This window comes from Talpa occidentalis, unplaced genomic scaffold, assembly GCF_014898055.3.
Source record: "Talpa occidentalis isolate TD23 unplaced genomic scaffold, MPIMG_talOcc4v2.1 talOcc4.2, whole genome shotgun sequence".
In the NCBI taxonomy this organism is placed as follows: Eukaryota; Metazoa; Chordata; class Mammalia; order Eulipotyphla; family Talpidae; genus Talpa; species Talpa occidentalis.
Genome location: NW_023602073.1, coordinates 105,189,091 through 105,214,253, shown reverse-complemented (window position 1 = coordinate 105,214,253; position 25,163 = coordinate 105,189,091). Strand labels below are relative to the sequence as shown.

Below are 25,163 nucleotides of genomic sequence, written 5' to 3'. Positions count from 1 at the left end.
TAGTGTTTTTTTAAATTGACAATATTTATACAAGATTTTAACGACTTTGAGAATTGAATAAAATATTCTGAGATTATCTGTAAAAGACTGATATTATATATTATTATACCAAGAATAACTAGTAGTCTTATTACTTAATATAGAACATTTAACACTGCTTACTTAAGAGAGTATCTTGTTAATTTGCCCATAAATTATGATATTATACCTAATTTTTAACAATACTTGGCTTTTCATAATATTGAATAAAATGTTGAAATAGAATTATTTTCAAATCTACTCATTTAATAACTAATATAACAGCAACACTTCAAAATTTAAAGTTACTACAAAAATGGCAAACCAGCAACTATTATGTTCTCATATAGAATTACATGACTATATTTCTCTTATGAAAAATTAATGCAGGTTATAATATTAGATAATAATTTATAATATTATTTGATAAGTTATCAAAGTTGAAGAGAAATATATTAAAAGTTAGATAAGTGCATGTTCATACAGTATGCCTCTATTTGCAACCCATTTTTAAACTGGAAAATAATCCAGATGTTTCAGTATTTGCATTTGAATCTGATTTCAGAATATCTGCATTCAAAAATGCCTAATAAAAATTTGTAATAAACATAGCGTCTCTGCTTAAGATTCCCTGGAAATTACTATTACACTTGTTCCAATTTGACTGGTATCCACACAACTGACTCAAAATCTTTTCTCTAGGCTTTGTCTATGTCTTTCCTGGGACTTTTGTTAATTTGATTCAAAAGGAACTAGTGTACCTGCAGATATTAAAATTTTTTTCTAAATTTTGGAGTATTTATATTTCTGTTTGTCCTATGGACAAGATGCAGAGTGCTTTTAGTTATTGAATTATTTAAGCTGTAATCCTTGAATTCATTTCTCTAAATTAATATGAAATAGCTGGTTTTAATCACTATAAAAAGATGTAATTTTTTTCAAATTTACTTAATAATGATAAAACTTTTATTTCCACAAGATAGGGGAAAATCTGGAACTAAAAGTTTATAAACTTTATACTCTAAATTCTCACTTTTGGGGTAAAACTATAAATCTCAAATAAAAATTTAAAATAATTTACCATAGATTTACAAATGCTATAAGTATATATGGTTCCAACACAAAGTTTTGGCCTAATGAAAATGACTATTGTCTGAAGGACTTGAGTGTTAATACTGAACTAATTAGGTAGAAAATTATAAATCTGTATAACATTTATGTGTAAATATATAAAGATATCTGTATAACTATAAAATGAATATGTATTGAAAATATGATACTTTATAATCGTGTTCTTTTTAAATTAAATGAACTAAACTATTTATTGCTAGGAAAAATAGATGACTTCATTGAAAAAGGAATAGCGTTTAAGAAAGGACAAATATCCTTAGCAATACAATGATCAGGCTAACCTTTATAGTATAACTTTATGGTATAATATAGTATACAGTATAACTTTATAGTATAATAAACATACACTGTATATGTGATATTTAATTTTGATGATAGGGAAAATATTTATAGTTATTCATTGTAAGTATAATTATCAACATGAAAAAATTATATGAATAGCGCCAATTCATTTGAATTAAAGCAAAATTTTTATAAGATATGGAACATAAAAATTCAATGATTACAAATAATATGTAACTTTCAAGGTCATCAAGGTAACAGAGTTCGAAATCATGAGGGAATTTTAATCATCTTAAGGAAAAAATAAACCATACATGTTGAATTGATCTATCAGTGAGAAATTTGCTAGTGAGAAACAAATGAAATTTGATTACAAATTTCTGTTCCAGAGTAACGAGAAAGTGACAAGATCAACATATGTTACATGGACTTTAAAGGTCACTATAACCTATGTATTTTTCAATTAGCATTTGAATTTCTGATCCTATAATTGAAGTATTCCCTGCATAATTGTGAAAATAAAGCAAACTTATGTGGCAATATATTTATTCTGTGGAAAAATGACCAATTTTATATAGAAAATTATTGTAGTTTTTTATATCTGAAATGCTTATTTTTCAATTAACCTTGATTTTGCTAAAAGCCTTTTAAATTTTACCAATTGTTTTTTTTCTTATGATTGACTTATTAAATCAATTTAAATTATTTTAAAATCTATATTGGAGATTTATAGTTTTATGCCAAGTTTTCAAGTTAGTAAAGCATACTATTTTTGCTGTCTGGCTCAAAAGAAATCTCCAAAATGAGAAAATAATTGATATATCATAGTAATTTAGACTACTTTTTGATTCCTATTAAGAACAATAAGCTCTACCACACTTATAGCTTACTGACACAACCAGCATGCTTTCAGCCCAAAAGAGGCATCCTAGTGCACTATTATAAGTTATATAACTCTTAAAAGCTCATTATCCTTCAGCACCTCATGGGTAATAAAGAAAAAGAAAAGTAAAGTTGATTGTGACTTTTGACAATTATTAGTTAGAAAAAGGAGGTAACAATTGCCAAAAAAATCACAAAAGTGAGCATGTTACCTGGCTATGACAAAGAGCACACAACTGACACCCAAGTAAGCCAGCAGAATATACATCCAGATATCAGGGGAGAGAGGATTCAGGAAGGAGAAGACGCCTGGGTTTGTACCATTGGGCTTGCGGTACAAAATACTTATTCCAAGTGTCATAAAGGGCTTGGAAAAGTCGATGACCTTCTCTCGAACATAGGTAATAGCCAGTGGAGCAACAGCAAGGTCAGCTTTCTGTAGGGAGAGAGAAAGAACAACAAATTTTTATTTTGATTCTTAGTCACAAGAAGGAAAGAAGCCAGTGATGAAGTCAAACATAAGAAAGACTTTATGCTTGAGAATTGTCTCAGTAATGATTAACATTTTAAGCATTCTTTACTCAGATATACAGCAATATACAGTATCTGATTTGCTGTTATTCATTTCTATGTATTCTAGATTAGCGAAGCAGCAACTATTGCAAGAAAATTTAAAAAGAAAAAGCTGTACAAAATGAACAAAAAATGGAGAAATTATTGTATATTCAATATTTGAATTATTATTCTACTGAAACATTTTATACATTTTAACTTAAACTTTTAAAATTCATTTAACATCAATTATAATTTTATAAATAGTTTGGTTAAATTCTAAATAGTAATAATTACTATCACAAATTATCTTACTAATACTTGAGAAATCTTTTTTTTGTTTTAAAACTATAATCAAAAGGTTTTAGTCATTAAAGAGTTAACATGAGGAAAAATCATCTTTTCATGTGATTGTTTTCACTGCCCTTGAGTTTTGTTTCTATCCCTCTAATTTGTTTTATATTATTTAATGAAAATTCTTGCAGCCTTGCCTAAATCATATTAGGAAATGAGTATTCCAATTTTACAAAGTTTTTAATTTTCCACGGTAGCTTAAATACGTTAAATTACTAATGCTTTTCACTCATCATTTCATAACTATCTGTCAGGAATGAACTTAAGCTCTAATACATTGAAAAAATAATTGCAATATTTTAAAGTAACAAAACATCAATTCTAATCTATGATGGGAAACTTTATTTCTGCATTTCCTTTCTTTTCAAAAACAACTAAACTTTCAGAGAATATGTAAGAAATGCTCATTGTAGAGAATTATACAAAAAGATACAATATAATAAAATTGAGCCTTTGTTTCCTTGGCTCAACTGTTTTTGGAGGATTCAAAGAAAAAACTTCTCTAGGGGGTTAAACTTGATATATTATTTGGAGTGTGTGTTTTCAAGTATTTATGTCTTGAGGTTGAATGCAAAGAAATCACTGAGATTTCTATGTAAAGTATCTTTGAGAATACCAATAAGCAGAGAAACACATTATTCAAAAAACCAGGGAATTAAACAAACAAACAAACAACAACAAAAAAAAAGGTCTTCAGAGAACTGGAGGAGGTATCATCATATTTGACCTCTCCTGTCTCGCCCCTTGCTCCCTTCAGCAGTGTATTTTAGCCAGTCTGCCTGTTCTGCTCCCCACTCTCTCTGGTGAATCTTCTTAGCACCCCGTACCTCTGGCCTATACCCCAGTTCTTGTATGAATAAATAAATCTTAAGATGAAAAATACTAATTTAGCAATAAAATTACACTTGTTATGCAACAGGTTCTGTGTTAAACACATTACATGGTTGGTCACATTTAATTCAAATATGACCATACTTTTATTCCTATTTTAGATAAGGAAACTGATGTCAAGAGATGCTAAGAACTTGTTCATTGTTACAGACTAAATGAGCTTTAGAACCAGGGCATAAACCCAAGTTACAGAAAACTACAGATAGACCTAACCTAACTAAGTGTGACATTCATCTCAGAAGTAAGAAAAGGAATCATGAAGACATCATTCATCATTCATTCATGAAAGAGTTCGTAAACATGGAAAGGAAAGTACATACAAGCAATGGCAGCAATTGATAAATTATAGTCTGAGAATTTAGGAGCTCAAGTACACAGGAAGGAAGCAACTCTTCCTCTGAGAAAGAAGAGAGGGAAGTAAAGAGGAATTAATTTAAGAAATATAAATTTCAGGTAAAAATCAGATGCCATAAAGTTGTGGTTTGCTCTTAATTTGGATGGTAAATATATAGCAGCTTATCTGAGTACTACTTCACTTTGTAATGTACCTTTATCTACAAATATGGAAAGCAAAATTTCATCACATGCAAAGCATATAAGTGAATATACTTTAAACTGATAAAAATATTTTTAAATTCATAGTATATGTCAATAAAAGAAAAAAATTCAAATATATATTTATTTTTTTTATTTTTTATTTTTTTTTTTATAGAGGCATGTTTTATTTATTTATTTTGTTTGTTTGTTTGTTTTTGTTTATACATGCACTGGGTACAGTCAGAAGCGCGGGAGGGTGAGAGAATTCACCAGAGCCAGAGCGGGGAGCAGAGCAGGCACAAGGACCGAAGTACACTGCTGAGGGGAGCAGCGGGCGGCAGGAGAGGTCTGCGCGCCATGTGGGATCCTCCGCCGGTGGCCGGGAAGCAGCCGGGGATCGAACCGGCGCCGCAGAGGCCGCGGGCAGCTTCGCAACCCAGCGCTCAACCGCTGCGCCACCGGGGAGGCCCTCAAATATATATTTAAATAAAACTGTTATTTCCAAAAAAAGTTGCTCTATAGCATATATTAGTAGGATTGACTAGTATACCTCAAATTTCAAAATTTCCTTAACATTACTTCACATAAAATTTTCATTTCAAATATAAAAGGAAAAAATTTACTAAAAATTACATAGAAGATACTTTCAATTATAAAAGACATTAGTGACTTGAAACAAAAGATATAAACAGGCACTTTTAAATATTTAATTTAAAAAATATGGATCAATAAACTGTGGTATATCCATTTAATAAAATATTAGCAATAAAATTAAATGAGCTATCAAGGCATGAAATGAAAGAAACTTAAATGCATATTAAATGCTAAGAGAAAGATGCCAGTCTGAAAAGGCTACAAACTATCTGATTCCAAATAAATGACATTCTGAAAAGGCAAAATGATTGAAAATATCCACGTTTGCCAAGGCCATAGGAGATAAGGTTGTGATGAATACGTGGAACATGGAACTTGGAACGTTTTTAGATGGCAAAACCATTCTAAGATAGGTGAGTACATGACAAATGCTTTTGGCAAAATTCTTAAAACTGTACAACAGGAAGTGTGAATTCTAATGTAAACTATGAGCTTTAGTGAATAATAACAAAATGTATCAATAATGTTTTATCAATTGCAACAAATGTTCTATACTAATGGAAGCTGTTTATAAAAAGGCAAACTGTGGAGGGTAGGCTGAGAGAAGGTTTATGGAAATAACTTTTTGCATACCTCTTCACTCAACATAATACCCTTCTATAAAAAATTCTACGAGTTCATTATTAAAATAGTAACATTGTGAGCATTAACCATGTTGTCAGTTAGAATTTAGTGCTGTTGATTATTTAATTAGTATTTGGTTGCTACTATTAATGTTAACATACACAAAGTGTATCAAACATCAATTATCAAAAATAAGCAATAACTAATTGCATAACAAATAGGTTTCTTAAATACACTTCAAAATGGGACATCAGGACTATCTTGTAGCATTAAAGAATAATTATTTATATGTATTTGCATTCTCTCTGAATAAGCTCTAACTCCATTACATTTATATTAATAATTTTGGAATCAAATCAAGATATGTTAAAAATTTGATAGATGTGTGCTTTCCAATAAACATGTTAATAATACTGAGTAGTTAGAGAATAGAGTCTGATATTAAAATAAAATGCTTTAAGAACTTTTTACTTCTATAGGTAGAGGTTAATATAACTTAGTAAAAATATATTAATTTTAAAAATACTTTTTATTGAAGTAACATTATATTTTAGCATTGCATAAGTATATCACTAAAAACTAGCATGCGTATATGCTCCATTATGTTCACCACTAGAATTGCAATTCTATCCTTCATATAAAATTAAACTTTTACCTGTTTTATTCGTTCTCCATTCTCCCTTCTTTTCTGATAATCACTAACAGACCTTACAGTCTAAAAGGTTTGTTTTATTTAGTTCATTCCTGACTTTGTTTTCTCTATATACCATATAAGAGTGAAATCATAGTGTTTGTCTTGCTTCCATTTGAGTAATTTCACTAAGTATAATACTCCTTAGGTATAAGGCAATATTATTGAAAATGTCAGGATTACAAATTTTTAATCTCTGAGGAGTGTTCTACTATGTATAGATGCCTTATTTTCATTAACCAGTCAACAGACACAGGTTGTTCCAAGCTCATGGCTATTATTCATAAACATAAGAATGCATATGTCTCTTCAAATTAGTTTTGGTATTTGGGGGAGGGTAAATACCAAGAAATGGGATAATATGGAATTTCTATTATTAATTTTTACAAGAATCTCCATAATGCTTTCTGTAATGGCTGGATTTACACTCCAATTTACATTCTCACCATATATTACCTAACATACAGAGTCAATACAATAACTCAAATTCCCAATGGAATTCTTTGCAGAAATAGAAAAAAAAATCATGAAATTTTTAACTATATTCCCTTACTTCAAATTCTTCAAACTCTGCTAAAGTGACAGCAATTTAAACAGCATAGTATTGTAATAAGATTTAGAAAAAGACAGATGAAAAAAACAGATTTGAGGGCCTCCCCTGGTGGCGCAGCGGTTGAGCACTGGGTTGCGAGGCTGCCCGCAGCCTCTGCAGCGCCAGTTCAATCCCTGGCCACCAGTGAAGGTCCCACAAAAAAAAAAAAAAAAAAAAAAAAAAAACACAGATTTGATAGGTCAGATAGAAACCATATATATATATATATATATATATATATACAGGCACATAAAGAGATGGTCATCACATCTTATTATTAGGAATATGCATATCAAAATGATGAGATATCATCTCATACCTCTTACAATGATTATTCAAAAGAAAAAAATATATATATATATGGGCTACTAATTTACAACAAAGAAGACAAGAACATACAATGGAGAAAGTAAAATCTCTTCAATAAGGGAAAACTGGATAGTCACATGCAAAATAAAACTAGATGACTAACACCATACACAAAAATTTAATAAAGATGGTGTAAAATTCCTGATGTAACAGATCTTTCCATGCAAAAATACAAATACTAAAAAGGAAAAATAGACCATATATTACACAACACTGGTCTTAAAGAAATGTTTGAGGACTCAATTACAACAGCAAGGTAGACAAAAGGAAAAATAAATGGGAAGACTACAAAAGCTTATTTACAGTGAAAGAAATTTGATCAAAATGAAAAGGCACTCTACTGAATGGGAGAAGATACTAGCACATCTTACATCTGACAAGGGGTTAATATTCAAGATATATAATTAACTCTTAAACCTCAATAAAAAAGCAATCTGATTTTAAAAAATGGACAGGGGCTCTAAATAGACAAATGTCCAACAGGCACATAAAGAGATGGTCATCACATCTTATTATTAGGAATATGCATATCAAAATGATGAGATATCATCTCATACCTCTTACAATGATTATTCAAAAGAAAATAAATGAAATAAAAAATGTTAGAGAGAAAGGAACCTCTGTATATTGTTGTTAAGAATATAGTAATCTTGGACCTCCCTGGTGGTGCAAGGGGTTAAGACGCAACCTATGAAGCTATCCCCAGCCACTACAGCACGCATTGGCTCCCCAACCAGGATGGTACCCACATGGTGCAGCAGACCTCTCTTGACTCACCCACTGCTCCCCTCAGCAGTGTATTTCAGTAGATCTGCCTGTACTGTTCCCCACTCTGTCTCTGGTGAATCCTCTCACACCCCCATACCTCTGGCCTGTACCCCAATTCTTGTATGCATAAATAAATATTTTAAAAAAAGAATATAGTAATCTTGCTTTTAGAAAAAAGTCCAGGTCAAAACTGCTGAACAAATCTATTTCAGTAAAATAAAAATAAATAAGGGAGGGAGGAGAGAAGAGGAAGACATGAAAGAGGGAAGGAAGGACAGAAAGATCAATTTTGCCTGATGTTTAGCTTTACTAAACATTGATGTCTGTGGTTGCAAGCTTGAAGGAAGAGTTGAATTGACAAAGACCTGAAGTAGGAGAGTGGCAGCAATAGGGAAAAAGGAATCATAGTAGTAGCTAGCATTATTCTTTGCCCATATCACTTTCATAATCTGCACAACAGTTCTATCAAAGTTATGGTGTGGCTACCTTTCTACAAATGATTAAACCAGAATCATGCGAGTTAAAGAAAAAGATGGCTCCCAAGATGACTTAACCATTTTCACTTATCACTATTTTTCTGTAGAGTAATTCAAATTCTCCATCACCATTTTTCTGCTGTACTGTTTCTATATTTCCCTGTCTATGTTAAATTTCTCCTAACTGAATTTCCATATTATCTATAAACTTAACCATGTAATTTAAAATAAAATAATACTTTATGTTGCTATTTCTGATTTTTTCATGTATATGTCCACTAATATATGAGAGATTTGAATGTAAATATTGTAAGTTTATTTCCCTTGTTCCTATGAGAATATAAGAAATTTAAACCTGCTTATATTCCTTTTAATCAAAGTACATTTCTCTGAACTAAGGGAATGTAAAGTATCTCTCCCTGGAAATTTCACCAAGATGCCTAGGCAATAGCAATCTTGTTAATTTAATAAGTAACAATTTCATATTCTATCATTCTATGTGAAATTATTCCAAGCTGTCTTATTACGCCCTATGATCATAATCTAAGTAACATCCCTAGGGTACTAACAAAATCTGACACCAAAGAACTGCTTAACAAATGTTTGCTGAATACAGTTTCAATGTAATGCACTAAAATTTTCAAAGAAAATCACCCAGAGAACTTTAAAATTAAACTTTTTTTCTGATCTTGCTCTAGAAATAAGATTCACTTTTATATAATAATGATAATTACTAATGAACAAATTATCTAGGAGGACAGAATATTTATATGAAGTTATAAAGCTAATAGCAAAACTCTGATAAAAGTCTCATAGAACAATGGTAACATTTATTATTCTAACTTCTAATTACCTAATACAAAATTGATAAGAAAATATGTCTTCATGAATGACATGATAACTTCAAATCTGATCATGTTGAGAAAATATTCATTTTTGTGTACTCACTGTACACATGGTGTCACGGCTCCACTTAATTATACTGACTAAATTCTTGCAGTGACTTCCTTATTGGTCCCCTGCTTTCATTCTTTCTCAGAGCCTGTTCTTTATCCCCAAACCAGAAATATCTTAAAAAAACATCAGATCATCACTTTTTGTTCAGAATCCTCAAATGAATTCTAGCTCATATAAGATAAAACTTAACTTCAGTATACAGAGTACTATAAAAGATGGCCCTGGATACTTCATCACCATCAGTCCTAATCACCCTTCTAGTCTCACTTTGGTCCAGTTGTTTCACTTTTGTTCCAGCAACTCTATCTGTCTTGCTAATCTTTAAATATGTGCACACATTCCTGTCTCAAGATCTTTACTCCACTCTTTCCTCTGCCTGTAAAGCTTATCCTTCATACATCCATATGCACTATTCTCTCATTTCATTCATGCCTGTTCTGTTGTCAATCACTCAAAAGGATCTTTTCTGACCACTCATTCTATCACTATGTATCTTCATGTGTTTTCATTTTCTTCATAAAACTTACATTCTGTCACTTATTGTTAGCCTCTTTTCAATAGAATACAACTCCCTTTTGATAAAAGATTTTCTATTTGTCAAATTCTGTATCTCCAGTGCCTAGTATAGTGCCTGTCATCTCACTATTACCTCACTATTTCAGTCTACTGTTGGCTGTCAATGTCTTTGTTTCCGGCAGCATGAGAGGGATGCTAACTGGGTCACATGGTTAATACTGTAATCATATAAGAAACAGAATAAAAATTTTAAAAATAGCAAGATTTCTCCCCATGCATAATTTTTATTTTTTATATAACATAATAATAAATAGTTACTACAAAGTTTTCATATGTAATAACTGACAATTTGTGGACTTTAATTATTATAACAAATAAAATATCACTCACCATAATGTTAGAAAATATCAACTGTTAGTAAACAGTTTAAGTAAAAATTTTCAATATTAAATTTACATGTTTCAACCATGTGAAACAAACTTTACACATCTACAAATTGTATATATATCCAATATAATAATATCTAGTGTAGGCTTTCAAAGCATAAGTTTGTTTTTTAGCAATATGCTATTAGTTGCTTTTCATCAAGCCATGTAGTAGCTACATAATACTCTGTAGAAAGTAAAGTAGATAATTAAGTTATAAAATACGGAGATTTCTTTCACATTTATAAGTCTGAATAAGGGCAAATAAGAAAGAATTAAACACAAATAGTAATATATGCAGCTGCTACTTTATTAATGCTTAAAAATGTCTACTGATAATTTTAAACAATATTGACTAAATCTACCAAAGTTGACACTAATGACAAAGTGAACTTCTCAGCTGGCAATTCTTCAAAAGAGTTATATCTCCAAAGCATTTCTCACTCGATGTGCTTTTTTTTTAAGGCAAGCAATTAATAGTGTTTGTTTTCCCCTGGTAGATTCCCCACTTAGATATGACTTCTTTCTGAAATCTCAACTAGAAAGTTTATAAATATTAATATTTATGTAATAGGATTATCATAATACCATCCTCTCTCATGGAGTCTTTGTTTATTTGTACTAGTTGAGGTAGTTTAGCTTCTTAGAAAAAAACAATGTTCCAAAAATTCAGGATATTTTTCACATTGATAACTTTAAAATAAGTTTCTACTAAAAGTAATCTAAAATCATATGTAAATACTCCAAAGTGGAATTTAGTATGTCTATTATTCATCATCCAAGCACTAAATAATGGTGTCTCTGACATTGTCTGTTCTATACACAGGATATTAAAGATTTTCTGATTTTTTTAAAAAGTTAATGTTTTTTTGAAATTCTAAGTGAAGATACTTTGTCCTGTCAAAATTAACTACCTAAATATGAAAAGCATTCAATTACATTCTATAATTCTTATGGGTGTGGCTAAATAAACATTTAAAACTAGAAGAGCCACAGTATTACAAGAACTTAATGTTAACATTTAAGAAGCAATTAATAAACTTTTTTTTTTTTAAAGATTTATTTGTTTATTTATACAAGCATTGGGTACAGTCAGAAGCTCGGGAGGGCGAGAGAATTCACCAGAGCCAGAGCGGGGAGCAGAACAGGCAGAAGGAAGGAAGTACACTGCTGAGGGGAGCATCCGGGGATCAAACCGGCACTGCAGAGGCTGCGGGCAGCCTCGTAACCCAGCGCTCAACCACCGCGCCACCGGGGAGGACCAATTAATAAACTCTTCAAAAATGGCTTCTGTGGGCCTCCCCAGTGGTGCAGCGGTTGAGCGCTGGGTTGCGAAGCTGCCCACAGCCTCTGCAGCGCTGGTTCAATCCCTGGCTGCTCCCCGGCCACCCGAGGAGGGTCCCACATGGCGCGCAGACCTCTCCTGCCGCCCGCTGCTCCCCTCAGCAGTGTACTTCGGTCCTTCTGCCTGCTCTGCTCCCTGCTCTGGCTCTGGTGAATTCTCTCACCCTCCCGCACTTCTGACTGTACCCATTGCTTGTATGTATGTATGTATGTATGCATAAATAAATAAAAATTAAACAAATAAATAATAAATAAAAATCTTTAAAAAAAGTGGCTTCTTGGAAACACATTTATATGCAAGTTTCAAAATAGAAAATTAGGAACAGCTCAAAAAAATCTTAAGTTCAGGTTATTTCTTGAACCTACATTATAGAATGTTCACATTTCTCATTATTGGTTTAAGTTATTATTTCATACACAAATTTTCTGCTAAGCCTATTTTCATTCTCAGTTTTAATGCTATGGGAATACAAACAACTACTAGGCCTAAGATGGATGACTATAACTACAAAGAACTTTCATAATGGAATCATGAAATTAGAAATTCTGCCATGTGGATAATGGACTAGGAATACTGGAATCCCAGGATCTATTTTAAAATATTAAGTAAATTATAATAGTTGCAAATACTCTATATAAAATTTTCTAGCATGATTAATTTATTTTCAAACCAGTCATTAATTTGAATAATTTTAGAATTAATTCTTGAATTTACTTAGTGTATTTGTCACAATAACAAACATTCCCTTGACAAAATATTATCAAAATTCAACTATGCATCAGTCCTGGGGCAAAGTATAGGATAAAGAGCTGTTGATGACAGTCTTATTTTTCAGGTGCTCACAGTGGCATAGGGAAGATTAACATGGAAATAAATAATGCAAATATCTAACAAGTATGTCAGTTGAAGTATGAAGCTGTGCTGCAGTGCTACTGGCTTACGAAATTGTTGCGTTAATGTATTAATATGAAAAGATATTCATTATTAGAATTTATATTAATTCTGCAAAACTTGGAGTTAAAATGGAATCTAAACACAAATGCTCCATAGTTAGTATTAAAAAAAAATTGCAGTGAACTCAAGAGGGAAAAAAATAGATATTATAACCCATCTTCCCACTGCCGATTATTTACTATTATTTATTATTACCTAAAGGATTTGTTCCCCATTTAAGTAGCATAGAAAATAAATAACAAAAATGATCTTCATTTTATTTTCCAACAGAAAAAGATGGCTTTACTGAATAGATGTGCTTATCCTAAAACTGGTTTTAGAAATAAATTTGCATCATATGCTGAATTATTAAGCAATCCTATTGGTGAATGGGTCAAATCTAAAATATAAATTCACTTAATGCCCTACATTCAAAATCTATATGATTTTTATATTTATTTTTTTAAAGATTTTTTTTTTATAGAGTCATGTTTTATTTATTTATTTATTGTTTGTTTGTTCATACATGCACTGGGTACAGTCAGAAGTGCGGGAGGGTGAGAGAATTCACCAGAGCCAGAGCGGGGAGCAGAGCAGGCAGAAGGACCGAAGTACACTGCTGAGGGGAGCAGCGGGCAGCAAGAGAGGTCTGCGCGCCATATGGGACCCTCCTCTGGTGGCCGGGGAGCAGCCGGGGATCGAACGGCGCTGCAAAGGCCGCGGGCAGCTTTGCAACCCAGCGCTCAACCGCTGCACCACCGGGGAGGCCCTATGATTTTTATATTTATAACAAATGAAAAGCACATATTAATATTCTTTAAATAGATAAATTTATATATATACCATAATGAAGAGCTTTGTATAATAAAAATATTCACAATATATATAAATAGCCATTAGGGTTGCAATTATATATCTTTAATTCTATAGTAAAAATAACTTACACCTTGTTTTCTATGGATCCTATCACCAATGAAGCTTCTTTAATCTTTACTATTTGATTAAATAGTGTAAAGGTTTAACTACAATTATTTATTTGATATTTGTTGAAACTTTTGAGGTATGAGGGAACTTAAAATCCTGCTATCTGAAATCATTCACTTACTAATTTATTCAACAGCTTGTTATTGAACAATTCACTGATTTATTCAACAAGTATTTATTTCTCAGTGACTACTCAGTAATAAGAGCTATTCTAGCTGCTTAGAGCACTAGCAAAACCGAGCAAAATGAAAAAGACACTAAGTATGACAAAAATTAAAGGATGTAATTTCAGATACTGAACAGTGCTATAAAAGAAGATAAAGCAGGTCAGAGGATCAGAGTGTGACTAGAGAGGAAAGAAGGGCACTATTCTTAATAAGATGAACCTCTCCAATATCCTGATATATGAGTCCAGACTTTAGACAAGTGAGGGGTAAAGGCTAAGCAAAGACTTGTAAAGAGATCTGGGTGCCCCAGAGACTGTTGTGGAAACAAGCTGGACATGCTGAGGAGCAGCGAACACGTCTCTAACTCTGCCCATCTCCTCCCACTCTCATCATCCTGGTGATCCTCTCCGCAAAATCCCATGGAAGTACAGCAGTGCCACATGAAAAGATACTCTAACCAATGAACAAAAGGCGGTCTGATTTAGAAAAGAAAATTTCTGTCATATCACCTTTCATTTTCATTCTCTCTGTGAGCTTTATCCACTAAAATTACGTTGTACCATTAGGCTTATTCTCTTATCCTTACTCAATAGATGTGATTTATTTAACTCTAAAATATTATTTTGTTCAACTTTAATTACCAGAAAACAATATGTTTCTTTAAAGCTATAATTTTATACTACCTATTAAATATTTAAGTAAAACAGTTACTATAATGTGGCAACTCAACATTATATAATAATAGAAAGAAAAAGAAAAGATTAACCATTCTGTCTTAGCCCTACTGTGATCACCTACTCCCTAAGAAATGTCCTGATTAATAAGAACAATATCACTGTTTTCTGCCGGTATTAGTGGGGAAATGAAATTCCAACAAGCGTATTTGATTTTTCAAATAATGTAGGCATCACAACTGACTTGAGACCACTTCCCCAAGTCTGTTTGTTGATTACAAAAATGAGGACATTCTATATTTTCATTCTATTTAATAATACAGTACCATATATGTAAGGATGCTCAAGTAACTCACAGATAAATTTAAGCACAAAGATTAAACAAAACTTCCTGCAAATAGCAAACAAAATCTTTCCAATACTAGTTGCTAAAGTTGTAATAGTGCCTGAGAGTAAAAAACCAGATGCAAATAAGAAAAAAATGTATCTTTATTAGATGATTAGAATACTCCATTTATCCATTTAAATTGATCATTTTAGTCAGTGACTTTTCCCTCCCTTCCCCCTTCTACCTCCTTTCTTTTCCCTTCTTTCTTTGTTCTTACCTAAAACCAGAAAGAATGGTTCCTATTTTTAAAAAATCTATAAATAAAGTAAAATTTCTTACGGCAAATGCAGATGGACTTAGGACAGAAATCATAAACAAATCTAAAACGTTTTAAATATATCCGTAATTCTCAGTCTTGTAATGTCATATGTAGAATTTTTAAGATATAATCCTTAAATTCAGAAACAGGCTGATAGACAAATGTGCTCCCCAAGACAACCTATAATCTGGAAATGTAATCCATATTCCCCAAAAGAACGTGGACAGAATTATTACATAATACTATGTAACAATGTATGTTTTCCATGAAATATGAACACTGATAATTTATGTGACCATAGAAATATACATCATTAAAAATGAATTAAACTCACTAGAAATGGTAAAAAGGGAACTCTATAGATTAAATTGATCTTGAAATATATCAACCAAACAAAACTTAAAGCATATTTTAGAAACCAATTTAATAAACAAATGATAATACCTTATTATTAAATACTAAGTAAAGAAATAAATAATATGTAAATACTCTAAGACAATAAGAAAAATATAAATACTGTTGACTAGACATTTGATATCAGTAATGAATATTTTTTCTGTTTGATACCAAGAGTGTGATTTTTCTTTTTAGCTTATGTCATTTAGTGATAAATATTCAAGTATGTATATATGACATGATATGAAGTGTAGGATTTGCTTCAAAATAATATAAGTAGCAAGGATGCTGGTGGGAGTAGAGGTGAGATGAGATTGACTAACTTTATAACACCTCAAGATTGGGAATGAGTAGAAGGTTCTTTGCAAAACTTTTCTATTTGCATGTTTCAAAAGTTCTATAATATAACCTCTAAGAAGTATAGAATAAATATGGAAAATGAGCAAAATATTAGTATTTGTTGCTGGTTAGTAAAATTTATGGTTATTTTTATGTTTTTCTAAATTTTATATTTTTTGTACACTGAAAACATGTCTCATATATATACATTTGAAAACCTATGTTAATCATATAAAACTCTATAAGCAATATAGCAACAAATTTTGTGGTCATTATCTTTAAGACTATAAAGATCCAAATACACATATTAAAAACTTATTTAAACTAAATTTATAAATTAAGTTCAGCACAAATATAGTTATTTTCTGAAAAAAAGTAATATATTAAAACATGAAATGAATTATTAGTTAAGGCTATTTTGCTTTGATTTTATTTCTTAAATGTGATTAACATCTTTTGTATTTGAGGGCACAGAAAAATAAACTTTCCTTTCATAATTATTTTAACCTGACAGTTCAGATGGAGCCTATGATATAAAATATTAAAAAACATGTTGGAGAAAATGTGACTAATTCTTAGCTTTTTCATATGTTCATGTAGTTCTTTAATCAGACTATCTTTCTATGGATATAAAAGCAAAAACAAAAACAAAAACTTGGAATACTAAATTATAAAAATATTTAATACCCTTGATTTCCAAAGGCAATTACTATCCCTTCACTAGTTTAAAAAGTTCACATTAAGTACACTTCATAGTGAAATAAAATAAGCTTTTATTTTCTCAACTGTGAAACAATATGACAAGATCGATCAATCAGTATTTACTGGTAGACTAAGCAGAGTGGAGATGCACAGATATTTAAACTTGATCCCTCCCAGAGCTTAGATAAGATTCCTTGAAGGAAGAAATACCCAGAGGAACTACAGAAACACAATGAATTTTATAAGCAAGAGATCAATGGAGTGGTAGGGGAGGATTCATATCTTTAACTCTGAATGAGAAAAATCAAGACAGAAGTTAATGAGCACGTATTCTAAAATCATTAGTAACTCAAAATTGCCAATCAGCAGTCACATTTGTTTCCTTAGGAATCCAGAGAGGGATAGATTTAATCTGCTCTAATCTACCAATCTATAGCTTTCCAAAGAACAGACTAAAACCCAGGCCACAGGCCACAATTTGAGTCATAGTTGGAGTTATTAGAATGGCTTTGAGTTCTGCCCACTATTGAGATTGCTTATATCTAGTTTCAGTTCTGTGTATCCAGCACTGAGTCTGGACAGCCACAGGAGCTCAGTGGATAACATCATGTTTCACCTTGTCAATGAACCAAGCTCTATGAATCTAGGGCCCTATTTAGTCAACTATATAAGATGGGGTATAAAATTTCCCCCAAAGGAAAAGTTGCTTCTTTACATGTAATGCTAAGATGTTGCTATTACTTGGCTAGTTATGTGCTTAAACCTATCATAGCCATTTGATAAATAAAACTTTTGGGATCTTCCCACATTGTTAATTTTTAAAGTCCAAGTTAAACTACCTCAAAAATAGGACCATCAGGTCATAAATTTGAAAGGTTCCTTCAAGATAATAGCGATTTGTTAAAAGTGTATACATGGTAGCCTTTCCAGAAGGTCATGAGTCCAGAACTCCGAGGGAAAATTCAGGTACAGGATGACAGAAGGCATCAGTCACAGGAACTTAAAATTCAAAAGGATCACTAGGGTCATGGGGTTCCAAAAGTAGGAGAAGTTTGTCAGTTTGATGTTTCTGCATCTTCTTAATAAGAAGCCACTATTTTTCTAAGTTTATTTTAATATGCAGTCTCTCTAGTAGCACTTAAAATACAATCAAAATAAGCAATGGTAGCAAATAGACCTGTGAAGCACAACTTAAGAAACAACTTAGGAAAGTCACAACTGGAAAATGAACAGCATGTTATGGAAGGCAGTGGAAGAGACTTCAAGGAGAGTAGTAAGTTGAGCCAAGTTTCTTACAGATAAAATAATAAAGCCTGACAAATTTTCAGTAGATTTAGCAAGTTGGAGATATTATTAAGAGTAATGTTTGAGAAATTGTAAGTTCAAAAGTTATCATGGGGAAGATGTGAAACAATGGAGACACTTTATTGGTCAAAGTTTGCCACAGAGGGAAGCAGAAACACAGGATGATGATTGAAAGGTATTTATTTTAATGAGAGATCATGATATTTTAAAGATGTAAATGTTAATGTGTCCCTTAGAGAAAGGCATAGATATCTTAAGCATAGAAAGACATGGGCTAAAAATTCATGAGCAAATTCAAGTGTTACGGAAAGATGAAAATAAGGAAAGAAAGAATAGCATAAAAAAAGAAGGGAACACATTCAGTGATGAGCCCCAAAGAAATGTGGTTTTTTTTTTTTTTTGCTGAACCTTACCAAATAAACTGGAAATTAACTGGAAACATCAGGGTATATGTTATTAGTTTATTCAACAACATTCCAGGTTGTCTTTTTCTAAGCACATGGTAGATTGCACTGCCTTATCACTTTTATGTTGAGCACAATATGATTTATTTTGCTCAGGGGAATGTAAGCAGAGGTAGTGCACTTTCATTTCTAAGAAGAAATATTTAAGAAACTTGTGTTCAATTCACCAGTGTTCCCTGTCTTTCCCCTGAAGTGATAATTAATGATGTTCACATGGCAGTGACTCCATCGACTTGGATTCTTGAGTGAGAAAACATAGAGCAGAGTTTTCAGTGACCCTTGAACTATTTATAATGGGAGCAAAAACCAATTTCTGTAAGTATAAGCTACTAAGACATTCAAGTTGATTCCATATTGCCTATTCCAGGCAGTCAAGAGGATGGATGACCTAGTCTCTTGAGATAAATTGGGGAGGAAATACAGTAACCATCACTGCCAATACTACAAAGAGAAATTTCAAGAGGCAAAGGGTCAAATACAATAGGAAATAATCAAGGAAGAGTTTCAAAATGAAGTGAGATTATAAAATGAAGGGAGTTGGACTTCCCAAAGAGAAACTGGTCAGAGCAGAGCAAAGCCCACTGCATTCCAGAAATAAAAATTCAGGATGAATTAAATTGACCAGAGTTTCAAAATTCCTGCAATTTTCAGTAATAATAAATTTGTAGGATACATCTTATTTAGATTGACTGAAGAATCATTCTCATGTTTAAAAAAAATACATTTACTGGGAATACAAAGTAAAAAATCTCATTGCTTTCCACTAAATTAACTAACACACTGATATTTTATGAGAGTGGGATCAGGTCTTTCTAATCTTCCTTCTCCCCAGTCAAGGTTAAGCAGAAAAAACTAGGCAAACTTGCCATTTGACTAGCCCCAAAATTCCAGAGGGAACATCAGCTTTTTCTTATTTGTTTATCCTGTTGACTATTTCAATGCTAGGTAGGTTAAACAGAAGAGGAATTGAAATGGCCAAATTTATGCTATCATTCATTTTTATAAGTTTTCTTATTATTTCTATAGGGAGAAAATACTTATGATAGCTAACATAGCATATTTAATCTGTGTCACTTAATCTGTAGCATAATTGTATGTCTTCATCAATGCCCTTTCTTAGGTGAGAAAAGTGAGACTTGGGGAACTTACACAAGTTGCTTATGATCACACTTCTGATAAGCAACATAGGGGTATTTGGAAATCTGGCAGATTACAAAGTTATTCTAATGCTTATGATTTTAAAGGGTTTTAAATATATATTTGGTGATCTGATTCTCTTTCAAAACAGAATGAAAATGTATTTAGGATTAATAAATTGAAAATAAATTTGAGTGGCTATAATAAATCTGTGATTAAATCTTCATTAAATTATACAAGGTCATGATATTTAGTAATTCCTGTTTTTTACTGAGATTCTTGTATACTTTTAAAACTGTTTTAAGTATAGACATACATACTGTTGGTATGTATTCTTGGGCATAAATATACAACATAGATAACCACTACATATGCATGTGTATAGTCTGTGTACACATACACTATGTAAATATATAAAAATAATGTATGTATGTACTTGTAATATGTTCCAATCTTAAAAATTGTGAGGAGTTAAGATAAATCATAACAAATCACTGAGGTAAAGAGGTGTGTGGGGATGAAAACATCTAGGGAACACATACATAAGAGTAACACATTCACTTACGTTCTTGGAATGTCTGACAAAAGTTGACTAGAAACAAGACTCATAATTCAAAAAATTTTTACACAATGACAGATTGATTTAGAAACAGAAGGACATTGCTTGTTTTGTTACTCTGGCTATTCCTGGCAGTTTTATCTAGGGATTATAACTGCACAACCTTACAAGTAGCATAGAAATAAACTGACTCTTTTAACAAAGGGTCTCAGCAGGGTAATGAGTGGTACACATTAATTCTCACTGTGCATTGATGAGCTCTCTTTGAACTTGGCCAATGTCTAAACAATGGTGACAGGCCCCAGGCACTGGCAGAAAATGTGGACCTTGAATAGTTTTTCAAGAATGAGATTTCTTTGTTTTTGTAGGAAAGCATATTTTAATCATTTAGATGGCTCTTAATTCTAATTAGATCTGGAGTCTTAAGGAAGTTTGTGAAACATCACAGACAAATCTTTGTCACAACTATCTTCTAAAGAAAGGGATCTGGAGTTCTTTCATTAAATATATTTAAATACCAAGGTAGAAAAACCTTCAGTGGTACCACAAATAGGGCAGAATATATAATATTTTGCCCAATTCTGCCCAGGTTGGACATTAGGAAATTCTTGATACTTCATTTATATTAAAAAAATAACAATTTTATGTTTTACCCTAATAGTACTATGCACATAATGATCTAATTAATCTAAACACTGTTTTTTCTTAAAATGTGACTTTTCAAAACTGACAACAGATTTCATATGTAGTTCAAATTACATTTTGTAATGCTGATTTCAAGGTGAGAAATCATATTTCTAAACATTATGTTGCCTTTTTAATAATGTAATTTTTAACCTGAAAGATCTGTATGTGTGCATGTCTGTATACAAATATGTGTACTCCTGCAACTGATTCATCACCATTGTTGACTAATAGATGCTGCTGACCAGTGAATAATATTTTAAGGGAAAGTGATTAGAAATAATTAGATGCACTGCCTTCTATTATGATCTTGACTAGGCTTTATACAAAAACAGGTTGTCTGAACACATTTTCTGAATTCATAACTCTGATCATGTTAAAATGATCCCTCAAAACCCATTCACAGTGCCATCACTTCACATACCTCCAACCTATATATTTTCTTCTCCTTATTCTAGACTTTACTCTCCATTCCTCATGTGTCCATTATGGAACTTAATTCTTCAATCTTTTATGGTAAATTTAAACTCATATACATATGCATATGAATATTTTCTGTATTATTTGAAATATTCTGGAATCCAAAGCTCAGTCATCTTTGTATCACTGACAGTTATGTGTACAGAGTAGTGCACAAAGCCCTTCCTTCAATAAAAAATACTTAATGTTTTGAACTTCTTGTTTAATATAGTTAGATATATAATGATATTAACCACATTGCTCTTTTTTAATTTTATATATTTTACATCATTTTTCATTTTTGCACAATGTATGCGTTTTCATCTTGGTTATAGTCCCCATACAATTCTCACCCTCCCTTGCTTTCATCCCACTCCTTCCTCCCCCCACTGCAGTGCATCTTGTTGATTTTGATTTTTACTTTCTTATAATTAGTCATTTTCCTGGTCTCTTATTTAGGTTTTCTAAATTCTTGATATGAGTGAGACCATCTGGTATTTTTCTTTTTCTTTCTGGCTTATTTCGCTGAGCATGATCCCTTCCAGCTCCATCCATGTAGCTGCAAATTGCATGAGTTTATCTTTTTGGATTGCTGAGTAATATTCCATTGTGTTTATGTACCACATCTTCTTGATCCAGTCATCTATTTTTGGGCATTTGGGTTGTTTCCATAGCTTAGCTATTGTAAATAGTGCTGCTATAAACATAGGGGTGCAGGTGCTCTTTTGAATTAAGGTTTCTGTGTCCTTTGGGTAAATACCTAGGAGTGGAATTACATTGCTCTCTTTCTATAGCTTTTATTTTTAACAAATTAAATAACAGTCAGAAGAGTGGGAGGGTGAGATAATTCACCAGAGCCAGAACAGGGAGCAGAACAGGCAGACTAACGAAGTACACTGCTGAGGGGAGCAGCAGGCGGCAGGAGAGGTCTGCGCGCCATGGGGGACCCTCGGCTGTGGCTGAGGATCGAACCCGCACTGCAGAGGCTGCGGGCAGCTTCGCAACCCGGCACTCAACTGCTGCGCCACTGGGGAGGCCCCTAAATTTTCAATTTTGATGTACTCCCATTTGGAGATTTACAACAGGAAAATATGCCTTCCCTGAAAATGAAATTGAAAATACCAAACTCCAACATATAATGAGACTACTAGCTATTTTTAGAAATGTCCTACCAGACACATTTCTGTAAGAATTGACCATAAACATGCTTTTAATTCATAACAGTTAAATTAAAAAATATTGTTCCAGAAATTCACCTTGAGAATATTTACAATCCTTTAATTTTCATAGACCAGGACCTGAGTTTAATGGGCAAGAATACATTAGATGATAAGATTTAAATTCTATTCAAAATGAATGAAAGATTGGGAACTTTTATATAAAGTTAACACACTCAGTGGATCAACTAATATTGGGCCACTCTCATAGAAGTAGATTGTGGAGATACTTGTCTGACTTAGTAAGTAGATGAGAATAAAGAGAAAAATACCTGTTCTGAGAATCTCTAGCCATTCAACCACCCTTGTATGGTGATCTAAATAAAAAACTATAAAGAAAATCTTTTAATTGGTCCTTGATTGATTTTGTCACTAAGCACTTTCTGTGAGGAAATTCATATTAACAAAAGTTCAAGTATTTCAACTGATGATGTTTCAACAGATGACATTTCTCTGACAATCAAACAACAAAAAGTATCCAATAAAAAAATTCACTGTAACAGCCAGCTGAAATAATAAACTATAGTATCACACTCAATAATACAGATACTAAAATTATCAATATATATAATGACAAACAAAATAAATATGTACATGTCATTTAAAGAAATAAATAGGAAAACACTAAATGAAAAAAACCTACTAGGATATATCACAAATGAGATATATATATATATATAAGAGCCCACTAAGTTTTCTACAATAAAATTAGTAATTCAATGAACTAATTGCACTACAGGTTAAAAAGCAGAAGCATGAATTAGTAAAATAGAATATATGTCAGAATTAATTATATAGAACGCAGCGCAGAAAAAATAAATTGGAAAATATAGTTTAAAAAACTTGGAAGAGTTCAAAATGGTAGAGTAGCAAGACCCTGGAAGCACCTTCATTCCACAGATACAACAAACCATTATCTACACTGGAGTAACTGCCTTTATAAAAGAAGGCAGGAATGGAGGATTAGTATCTCCATAAGGAAAAATGACAGAAGCCTTCAGAAAGAGTAGAAAGTCTGACACAGCATCACCAGGAATGCTACCAGGGCACTGTGGTCAATGGTCTAGAGGAATATCAGGGATAGGGAGACTCTCCCTAGAGATGGAAGGAATTACTCCCACATCCTGTGTCCCAGCATCTGTGAACTACATGTAGAGGGGATTCCACACATCAGGTATGGGAAACAGAGGGGCTTTCCTTTGGAGAAAAATAGGACTCTGGAGGGCAAAGATCCTGTGCCTGAGCACAAAAGGAACAGATCAATAAAGAAAGCACAGACCTAACTGAAGAATTTTCATTTATTGACACTAAAACCTCAGTGTGAGGAGAGAGCGGGTGGATAGCTATGAACAGAGACATTGCTGGACACATACTCTAGACCTCTTTATTCTGTACAAGCCATACTGGAAGAAATGAAATAAGGATCCAGGGTTGGAGAGCTAATTACTCCTCCCCTCTGCCATCATGGGGTTTGGATGTGTCCTGTCAGTTCTTGTGACTACCTGTCCACACTAGCACACAACAATGCTAGGGATTCATCTTTCAGGAAAAAACTTTGTGGAACTGGCTGGGAGTAGGCAGTGATCTGATCACAGCTCCCCCTGCTACCAGTCTTCATTTAGGAGTCATGGTTCCATGAAACACCTGCCCCTCTCCCACTTGGAGTCCTCAGGTTTCTAGGCATCCTGTCTGCTACTAAGATTGCAATCACCCAAAATGCTTTCTGGTAGCTTGAACCCACAGTCTCTTGGACACTGCTTTTAACTTGAATCTCTAGGAAAACTACAGAACCGACTAAGATTTAAGCTAGGTTATAGCTGAGGGGTCAGTTGTAGCCTAAAGTAACTGGGAAAGCTCTCTCACTGGTATCTTGAAATGAAAGCATTTGTTGGCCTCTTTCTTTCTCTGTTCAAGAAGACACAACATCCAGGAAGATCTTTAAACTTGGCACTCTACAGCAGCAACTTACATGCATCTCACCTTCCCAGCTCCCACCTTCTAGACTGAATCTTGTGGTACCATCCCACACTGACTAATCCTGATTGGTGAAAAGCCTTGAGTTAGAAAAATAGAAAAAGAGCCTCCAGGCCAACATCCCGGAACTAATACCCCATACTTTCAATACTGACACAATGCCATCGCGTCAGGCCTGGGAATAAACACTGTTCAGTCTAATCCACAGAAATAAATATAAAGAATCAAAGAAAAGGAAGAGACAGAGGAATCTGAAAACAATCCTAATGTGCCAGAACTAAGTAAACTACCTGGAAAAAAGACTTCATAGTAACAGCCTTACTGATATTCACTAAAATTTGGAGAACAACAGATGAACAAAATAAGAACAAAAATACAGAGAAAAAATGAGAAAGCATCAAACAGAAATCATAAAGCTAAAGAACACAGTAGTAGTTCTTATGAAGATAGCATGAGAATCTTGTGTGATAACATCGAGAGAAATAATATTTGCATCATAGGGGTTCCAGAAGAAGAGA

General features: G+C 32.5%; 1 protein-coding gene across 6 annotated transcripts in view; it reads right to left on the bottom strand.

Moving 5' to 3' along the window:
• GRIK2 (glutamate ionotropic receptor kainate type subunit 2) overlaps positions 1 to 25,163 on the bottom strand; it is a 587,451-nt gene that overhangs the window by 135,725 nt on the left and 426,563 nt on the right. For 5 of the 6 annotated variants that reach the window (XM_054699057.1, XM_054699052.1, XM_054699054.1 and 2 more), the window contains one exon: positions 2,526 to 2,749. In XM_054699057.1, coding sequence (XP_054555032.1) covers positions 2,526 to 2,749 — 224 coding nt within the window. The remainder of the gene's footprint in view (positions 1 to 2,525; positions 2,750 to 25,163) is intronic. The other variant, XM_054699056.1, reaches the window with a different exon arrangement.